Genomic DNA, 9,182 nt, shown 5'->3' on the forward strand with positions numbered 1-9,182 from the left:
TAAATAAGTTTGTGCTGTAGAAATGGAACAACAAAGCCTGGAGGACAGCACATCTGCTTACAACATGGTTTACTGAATATTTTAAACCCACTACTGAGACCTACTGCTTAAAAAAAAAGATTCCTTTCAAAATAGTCCTGCTTGTGGGCGATGGACCTCCAGATTGTGGTTTTCATTCCTGCCAACACAACATCCATTCTGCAGCCCATGGATCAAGGAGTCATTTCGACTTTCAAGCCTTAAGAAAAACATTTTGTAAAACCAGAGTTGTCAGAGATGGTGCCGCCTCCGATGTGTCCAGGCAAAGTAAGCCTGGAAAGCATTCTGCATTCTAGATGCTATGAAGAACATGCAGGAGTCATGGGAAGAGGTGAAAATAATCACCATTAACAGGAGTTTGGAAGAAGTGGATTCCAGACCCCATGGATGAGTCTGAGGAGTTGCAGACCTCAGCGGAGGAACTCACTGCGGCGGAAACAGCAAGAGAACTGGAATTAGAAGTGGCGCCTGAAGACGGGATTGAGTTGCTACCATCTTGTGATCAAACTTGAAGGGATGAGAAGTTGTTCCTTACGGATGAGCAAAGAAAGTGGTTTCTTGAGATGGAATCTACTCCTGGTGAGGATGCTGTGAAGACTGTCAAAATGGCAGCAAAGGATTTAGAGTATGACATGAGCTTAGTTGATAAAGCAGCAGCAGGGTTTGAGAAGACTGACTCCAATTCTGAAACAAGTTCTGTGGATAAAATGCTGTCAAAAAGGAAGAATCAATCTGTGGCAAACTTCATTACTTTTAAGAAAAGGCCACAGCCATCCACGTCAAGACAGGATCCTCCACCAGCAAAAGTCCAGCTCGCTGAAGGCTCAGATGATAGTTAGCATTTTTTTAAGGTATGTACATTGTTTTTTAGACCTGATGCTACTGCACACTTAAGACTTCAGTACAGTACCCATAACTCATATATACACGGAGAAATAAACTCATCTGACTCGCTTAACTGTGGTATTTGCTTTAGTGCAGTGATCTGGAACTGAACCTGCAAATCTCCAAGGTACGCCTGTATTTGCATCTGTAAGATTCACCTACTACTCCAATCAAAACAACAAAACGGGTTTTTATAATAGGTTTTAATTTTCCTTAAAATATAGCTTCCTTACTAAATTAAAACTAAGCATCTTTCATACCATTTTGATTCTTCATAGTTTGAATGATGGAATCTCTGTTACTTGATCATTTTAAAGAGTTGTTTATGTGGACCGAGTCACGCTATTTACCATGATTCAAACCTTCTGAGAAGTTCAGGAGCAGCCTAGGACTTTGCAGTTGTTTTTGAAGGCTGGAATTGTCCTGCTTCAAATTTTTCTTTGAACTTTAAGTAGTCTCTTCTTTTATCAAAATATTTTATCTGTTGAGAAAAAAAGTGTTTGAAATAAGGGGAAGTTTTACAGCTTAAACAAAAGCACAGATTTAAATGTAACAAATTATTCAACATAAGTTGAGTAAGTCACCTAAGTGATTTGTATTCTAGAATCATTCTGAATCAAGTCATACGATGTATAAGAGTCTCCAAAGATGGTGTAGACCAGTGAGCCCTAACCCCTTCTGGGTTCAAGAGCCTATGCCACAAACCTTCTCCTCGAGAAATGTCCCTGTGCTTGGACATGTGAACATTGCCGTGTGGGCTCAGAGTTTGTAGGCCATAAAACTTCATAATTTAAAGACACTGTACAAGTTTTTCTTATTGAACTTACAGTTTCTAAGTTTTGTAGTTCATCAGCTATGATCAAGTTTATCTCATCCAGAAACACACATTTGTGATAGATGGTTAAAAATTATATTTATAAACTATGAATGAGTGGCTAAAACTTTAGTAAATTAAAGACTTCATCTTATTTATATCCTTCTCTTGCCATAGGGAATTTGAAGTATCTTAAAGCCCCATATTCTGAAACCGTAAAATTACAGTAGAAAATCAAGGTCACAAACCTGTCAAGTGTCTAGATAGGTGCTGCTTTGCAGACAAGGCAAAGGCAGAACACCCACATTTGCACTGTCAGGAGAAAAAAACACTAGGTGTTTTGTTAAAAGCTTTTCTTAGGATTTAATTCTTATTCAGTGGAGCCTAAGTGAAAATTAGACTGAGCACATACATACTCATGCTGGCATGAGAGAGACAGATAAGCCGCTGCAGAGTTAACATTTCTCCCGGGGACACAACAGCCATGGAATGTCCTAACAGTCCCCTCTGAGTATGGCTTTCATACTGACCAAGAACCCTTGTCCTCTAAAACCACAGACTATCAGAAATTTGCTCTTTGATGTTATAGCAATAAAAATGCAACTTCCTACCTTTGCCTGGAGGATCCCAGGCAACCTAACACAAAGCAGCAGCCTTGATTTCCAGCCCAGGAGCAGGATCTCAAATATCTCTAAGAAAATAGGACCCTGGGTCCCTTCTCAGTCCAGAGCTGACAATGACCTGTTTATCGCAGCCCTGCTTTGAGCTTACCAAAGCACGGCTTCATTTCACTTTTACCTACTTCCACCCCGCCCCTAAATCCTTGGAGGACTCCTTTCCTGTGCCCAGTGAGATGCCCACAGCTCCTCTGGTGTGTGGTCTCCATGGTTACCAGACTACAGATTTACCCCGGTGGCTGGGATGGGTGTTCTGCATACAAGGTGCCACAGGAAGAAGTGGACGGTGTCCGGATCTTTGTGACAGATCCTGTCACATCTCCCAACTGTCTTGACCGACAATTCCATGTAGATGTCCTACCAGCACATTGGTCCCAGCTCGGCCTGAACCAAGCTCCTCTTCAAACGCGTTTCTCCTCTAATACTTCTTTCAGTGAACACACCACTGTCCACCTAAACCCTTCGATCCCACTCCTCTTCATCACTACACTACAGGCCCTCATTTCTCTCCCCTCCTTAATCCATCGGTCACGCCACTGCCAAGTGTGATCTTTTCAAAACCCAAATTTGATCGTGTCCCTTGCTGGAAGGTCTTTCTGGGCATCCCTACAGACTTAAGGTCAACATCCAAACTCCTCAGCAAGACAAACAAGGCCATTCATGGCTTAATTTCTGCCCACCTGTCCGTCCATTCTGAATCTGCCACCAGCCCGGAAGTGCTGGCCATCCAGAGCTGCTCTGGGTCCCGGATGGGCTTCCCTGAGTCTGCGGGGACCACACTCTACCTTACTGCTCTCCACCCCAGCCCTCTCTCCTCAGTTAGCAGGTGGGGATACTCAGCACGGGGCCCGCACTCTCCCTCTCCGGGCTCATGAGCCAACAAGCACGTACAGAAGAGGACTGTGTCCGTGGGATGCTAGCATCCTCCAGGCCCTTACAGGAGATGCAAGACAGTACTGCGAACGCCGAAACGCTGGGGTTTCTGAAATTGATACTGGGATCAAGTCTCTTGGATGATACTGGAATGATTGATGGATCTCAACCCTGCTCCCTCCTCAGCGATGAACCAACAGGAGCCTTTCAGTCGGCCTGTCACACAGATTAGGCTGATGAGTGCCATAAAAGCAGCAAAGCGTCAGAGAAGAGTAATTCGTTCTGGTGACACCCAGCATTTTAGTTTGTATGTAACAAAGCTGTACTTACTGCTTAGCTGACCTTGAACAAGTCACTTCACCTGAGCCTTAGTTCCTACTGTGTAAAACAGACACAAAAGTACTCAGAAGACGGAATGAAAATTAAAGCTAATAATAAATGCCTCACACAGAACAGACCCAAGTGATACTTCCTTTTCTGACCCCCTTCCCCCATGGGCCTCCCCACCTCCTCACACAGCTCTGGAAAAATCTTTCCGTTTCTAGTCTCTGGCTACAGGGTAAGATGTCAGCAGGCAATCCCCGAGCATAGCACCCAGGTGGGGAGGGAGCAGGCTGAGCGCGAACAGCACTGCCGTAGAACACTGTCAGATGCTGAAGGTACTTGGAAGAGTCTGCTACGCCACCCCCCTCCCTCCTTCGGTGGGGTCGGCTAGCGCTTTGCAGCCTGTGCCTCCTTCTCCACCAGTACTCCTGTCCTAAAGCTCGGGTGGCTGTCCACGTGGTCAGGCCTTCCATGGCCCTGGCCTCTTCAGCGATCTCGTCCTCCAACCTGTCTTGCTCCCAGGATCAAAGCGTAGGCCTTGGCCTTACCAATAAATAGGGCTTTTCCATAATCCCAATTCTGAGCGGCCACCTCTTCCCTTGCCCTGTAGGACCCTGAGCCCACCATGTATTCACAGACTCCCTCTCGTATCCTCGCAGCTCTCCTTCCTGCGGAACCCTGAACTCTCCAGCAGCCGCCCGTAGCACTCAGGAAACGCCACCGCGCCCGGCCTCCCATCCCTCTCTGACCCGAACGTCCACCCCTCTCTCCTTGCTGTTCCTGAAACACACTGGGCCTGCCCCCACTGCAGGGCTGTTGTGTTGTCCCACTTCCCTCCTGCGGATGCTCATCAAGTAAGCCCCACAAGGAAGGCTGAGGCCCTGGGCTCTGGGGCTGTGTTCGTGCTGGTGTCTTTCATTGAGTAATGGGAGGAGAGGGCTGCTGGGTACGGGATGGGGAAGAGTTCAGACTTGGATATGCAGAGGTCAGGGTTGGTCCTGTGAACATCTAAACCTGTTGAGACAGCTCAACAGGTGCCTCCAGAGTTGGAGAAAGGGCCAGGCTGGAGCTGCGGACGAGGCATCAACACCTGAGAGCAGAATGCCTTGGGAGCGCGAAGAGCACAGAAGACCACTGGCATGAACAGCCTCACAGCAAAGCTCTCTAACAGGCGTGGCTGCTAGCCGAGCAGGAGGAAAGCTAGGGCAAGGACTCAGAGGCACCCAAGGAGATTGGGCTTTTGTATTTAAATAGACTACAGCTATGACTAAGTTTCTAGGACACCATGAGGCTTGTGCAGGCTATTTTCATGGATCCTGTTCTTGCATGACAGGCACAGGAAGGAGGATGTGGAGAAAGGAAAAGTATGGGGTCCAGACTCACACTCCTGAGCTCAAATCCAGGTTCTGCACTTACAGTGACTTCGTTTCAATGCGCCCATGTCCTTGTCTGCAAAACTAGGTGACCGAGAAAAGCGGAGGTGGAGAGCACATCTGAAGTGCTCGGAGCACATACTCAAGTAAATGAGCTGCGAGCAGGACACAGTAACCTAGAGAGCAGGCTGGCCCTCAGCCAGGGTCCCAGTGGGAGGGACAGAGAATAAAGCAGCAGCCCCTTATGACACAGAGAACAAAAGCTGCCCCGAAAGAAGGGGAGTGGGAGGGTCTGCTAATCACCAGGCTGGAGAGAAAGCAGTGGGTTTCCGAGGAGAGGGGTGGGGGGGATAAAAACAGGACGGAAGCGTGACTTTGCAAAGGGGCTAAGACAGGCACTCCTAACCACGGTTATCGGGATCACTTGTAGAGCCAAGCTCGGGTTCTGTTTCCAGACATTCAGTAAATCTGAGATGAGGTCTGGGACACAGCTCTTTAAAAAATCTCCACATGATTATGACATGTCACCTGAGTGGAAAATCATGGCAAGGCTGTCAAAAGGTCTCCCAGGGACAAAATTCTCCTGAGAAAATGTGGGGGGCAGGGTGAGAACAGAACCCACCAACACCCTGGCCCCCAGAGTTCCTGCCCGGTTCTCAGCTCCACCCTGCTCTCGGTGACCACAGGGCCAGAGAGCCCAGTGAGAAGGGGACAGCACAGGCAGGAAAGGTATCAGGACCCTAAAGGACTCAGGTCTGAGTTAGCCCAAGCTCCCACATTCTCCACCTACTTCTTAAACCAAGAGTTATTCTTGGTGCATCAATCCTAATGGGAAAACCAGGGATGTATAGTATTTTTTGCCTAAATCATTACACAATCCAATCACAAAACCCCACATTGATCATGTTTCTATTTATATGTCAAGTTAGACACTGAGTCTTCACAGGAATCCCATGAGATAGGTTGCATTATGCTGGTTTTACAGATGAAGAGTTCATCTAAAGCACGTTCTCCTGACTGCATTCACTCCCAGCCCAGCCCTCCTCCTATGACCCCACCCTTCTAGTGGTCTCCTGCACCCCTCCCGCTCCTCATCTAAAAAAAAAAAAAAAAGTGAGGTGTGGGCACCTGAGTGGCTCAGTTGGTTAAGCAACTGCCTTCGGCTCAGGTCATGATCCTGGAGTCCCGGGATCGAGTCCCGCATCGGACTCCCTGCTCAGCGGGGAGTCTGCTTCTCCCTCTGATCCTCCCCCTCTCATGCTCTCTGTCTCCCATTCTCTCTCTCACATAAATAAATAAAAAATCTTTAAAATAAAATAAAATAAAATAAAATAAAATAAAAATGTGAGGTGTGACAGGGAAGACCCTAAACCACGCCCTAAGATGAGCTGTTCTCCCAGCTGTCTGGTATACCTGCAGCAGCATGATGGAGTGGGAAAGCACAAATTCAGGTTTAAAGCTTCCATTAGCCAGCTGGGCCTGACTTAGAATTACAGTTCTGCCACTCACTGACCAATACTGAGCCAAGTTATTTCAATGCCCTGACCTTCAGATGCCTCCTCCAGAAACCGCGAGCAAACCACCCACCTGAAAGGATACTGATATAGGAGGGTCAAGCACTTAAGACAGGACAATTTACTGAGCTCAATGTTCCTTCCCTTTTCCAGCCCACTCCCAGACTAGGGCCAGGCGGCGCACAGCAGGAAAACTGTCAGGGAGGCATTTGGGGCAGCTGGTGACAACCCATCACCCGAACATCCTCCTACTTCCTAAACTATTCTCATATTTTGGGTAAATGACCATATGATTTTGGGTGGGCAACAGGGAATGCTTTAATCCTGACAGTAGCTCTAAGCCAGTGAATTTGCCAACTCTCGCCCAAGATTAAATACTGTTCTTAAGATCCTGGAGAAACCTACCAATTTGGCGGGTTGGAATTGTTGGTTATTATTTACAGGTTTGTTTCCAGTGATCTTTAAAGTGTCAGGTGACATTTCCCAAATGTCTGCCTGATAGAAGAACATAAAACAAAGTCCAGATTTCCAGGCAGGGGTTTCTCTGCTGCTCACACAAACTAGATCTGAGGTGCCTCCCACGACGGTGCTTCATCTCCCAGCCTACCACGCACACTGTAAGCTCTCTGCATTTTAACAGCGAACAGAAACCCATCCGAGTGTGCCTTACCCACTGCTGGGGACAACTGGATTCAAATGAGCTTCTTAACTTCTTGCACTGAGAAGCGTCCTCTGTGTTCTCATCTAAACACTTCCAGTATTCATCCCGGGCTCCCCAGCAAGCCTGTCTTTCTTTCATAGACGGGGCTGCCATTCCTAGTGGGCTCAAGCTGTCGGCCAAAATAACATTTGATGTTAACGAGGGAACTTGTTTCAGAGAAGGCAAGGCACTAACTGTCGTTCCTTCCCACCCCCTCTTTCTGAAGTTCCACCTCGGGATTTTAACGACGCAGCTGAAATGCATCAGTTCTAAGTTAACGATGCCTTAAGACCACTCGCTTCTGAAGCTCATCTCCTACACTGTGAAACTGGGCCCCAAGCCGGGCGGCGGCTTGGTCTCACGAAGCCGAGTTAGACCTATGGTTCTCTCACAGTCCCGTCACTCGGAGTAGCTCATTTATCCTCTCGAGCTTGTCTCCCCATCTGTAAAACGGGGGTAGCAGGGCCCATTTTACAAGGTTGCCGTTCGAACCAAACTGCTGTACAAATAAATGCACGGGGTCAAAGTGACCCAGCAGGGCCAGGAGTGCTACCCAGTTGTGCAGAAGAGGAACGCGAGGCGCGCGGAGTCGGCGACCGCCCGGGGCCCCATTCCCCCACGCGCGCCCGCCGGGCCCCAGCGGCAAGAGGACCTCTCGCCCGCCCGGCACCAGGTTCCCTTCGGCGCCCGCGGGAGGAAAGGGCCATGGAACCCAACAAACTGGGGGCGGGAGGGGGCAGGGCGGAGGGCCCGGTGCGGAGTCCTGGCGCCCGGAGGCTCGCCTCGCCCGCGGGGGCTCAAGCAGCGTAGAACTCACCACCCCAAGGAAGCACTTCACGCAGCGAATCAGCGCGCCTGCTTGGAGTGACCCTTACGGGATCCCGTACACCGTTCAAGGGGGGCGGGACTTCCGGCTCCGCTCTCTCTCCTATTGCAGTGACTTCCTGCTGGGCGGGCACGGGAGGTGGTGCCTGGGGGCGTGGAGGTGGAGAGTGGGTGGGGCTCTGTCGCTGCTCTGAGCAGCCTCAACCCTACCGGTGGGTGCGTGCCTCGGGGATCCGAGGCTTTTAACAACTGTCAGGGTCTGTGCTCCTTTCGTGAATCTAAATTCCTATGTATATCTCACCCCGCGCCGCCTGGAAGGCTTGACTTTCGAGTCCTGCCGGACAAGGCGGTTTGGGTAGAAATTTGCACCCGAGGGATGAGAGCGAGGCAAAGTGGTTAAAGGTGACAGCTTAATTGCAAGCTTCCTAGATAGAGATATGTAGAGAGGGCGAGGGAGAGGAAGAAAGATGGGGAGAGGGAGAGAGGGGGAGGAGGGAGGGGGAAATGGGGGGTAGAGGGAGGAGTGAGGGAGAGGCACACGACCCAGGAGATTTGGCAAATAAGTGAACCAAGCTGCGAACCCGAGGCCTTCGAGCTCCTAGTCCCCTGGTTGAGATTTCATCCTGGTACATTTCTCAACATCATCACCTTGCCTTGAACCCTTGCTGCTTGCTTCTGTGGATGGAAAATGTCCTTTTAGTTGGTATTTGGAGACATCTAGTGAAAGAGAATGTGAAAGGAAAGTTCCATTCTGCTGAGATGTGATAGTTAAAATGATTAGAGTTTGCAGATAGGATCTGTGGACTTGGATCTGAAATTGTGGAAGGTAATTCAAATTAGGAGAATGGAGAAAATAAATATTTGCATTTTTGTTTTAATCTTACTCGTGGGTTTTTTTACTCCCCAAACACCAAGGTATTTTTAAAAAGGAATGAAAAGAGCTGCTCCAGCTCCTTTTGAAAGGATGCTATTTCTAATACATAAACAAGTTAATATGTCTGAGTAGAATCTTTAAAAGCACGTTTATGGATAAAGATCAGTCGGTCATTTGGTGTCTGGTTCTCTTAACAGATTCCATGTGCATCATCTAGTCCAGTTGAAGTTCTAAAGTGCTTATAAACCTGAGAGCACCCTACAGCTCTGCAGTTAGTGCTGGTG

General features: G+C 48.5%; 1 protein-coding gene across 3 annotated transcripts; it reads right to left on the reverse strand.

Moving 5' to 3' along the window:
* Window positions 1-1,186: 1,186 nt before the first annotated feature.
* Window positions 1,187-8,147, reverse strand: LOC123846412 (cytochrome c oxidase assembly factor 6 homolog). 3 transcript variants are annotated; one of them, XM_045877816.2, is made up of 3 exons: window positions 8,017-8,147; window positions 7,170-7,329; window positions 1,187-1,405 (listed from the first exon to the last, which is right to left on the reverse strand). In XM_045877816.2, the coding sequence occupies exons 2-3, from the start codon at window positions 7,311-7,313 to the stop codon at window positions 1,310-1,312; spliced, it is 240 nt and encodes a 79-aa protein (XP_045733772.1). In that variant the 5' UTR covers window positions 7,314-7,329; window positions 8,017-8,147; the 3' UTR covers window positions 1,187-1,309. The 3 variants fall into 3 exon arrangements, with proteins under 3 accessions (XP_045733772.1, XP_054364131.1, XP_054364130.1); XM_054508156.2 differs by lacking the exon at window positions 8,017-8,147 and adding an exon at window positions 7,852-7,986; XM_054508155.2 differs by lacking the exon at window positions 8,017-8,147 and adding an exon at window positions 7,753-7,901.
* Between the last annotated feature and the right edge of the window lie 1,035 nt (window positions 8,148-9,182).

This window comes from Mirounga angustirostris, unplaced genomic scaffold (assembly GCF_029215605.1).
Source record: "Mirounga angustirostris isolate CCGP_5_RB_7025 unplaced genomic scaffold, mMirAng1.0.hap1 SCAF_6, whole genome shotgun sequence".
NCBI lineage: Eukaryota > Metazoa > Chordata > Mammalia > Carnivora > Phocidae > Mirounga > Mirounga angustirostris.

What these genes read in the sequence shown, in the direction of transcription:
- LOC123846412 (XM_054508155.2), bottom strand. Translation starts at nt 7,811, where the DNA reads ATGGGGCCCCGGGCGGTCGCCGACTCCGCGCGCCTCGCGTTCCTCTTC. An exon ending in TTCCTCTTCTGCACAACTGG is followed by an intron (nt 7,330 to 7,752) that starts GTAGCACTCCTG and finishes TTTGGCCGACAG; the next exon opens with CTTGAGCCCACTAGGAATGG. An exon ending in CCAGTTGTCCCCAGCAGTGG is followed by an intron (nt 1,406 to 7,169) that starts GTAAGGCACACT and finishes TTTTCTCAACAG; the next exon opens with ATAAAATATTTTGATAAAAG.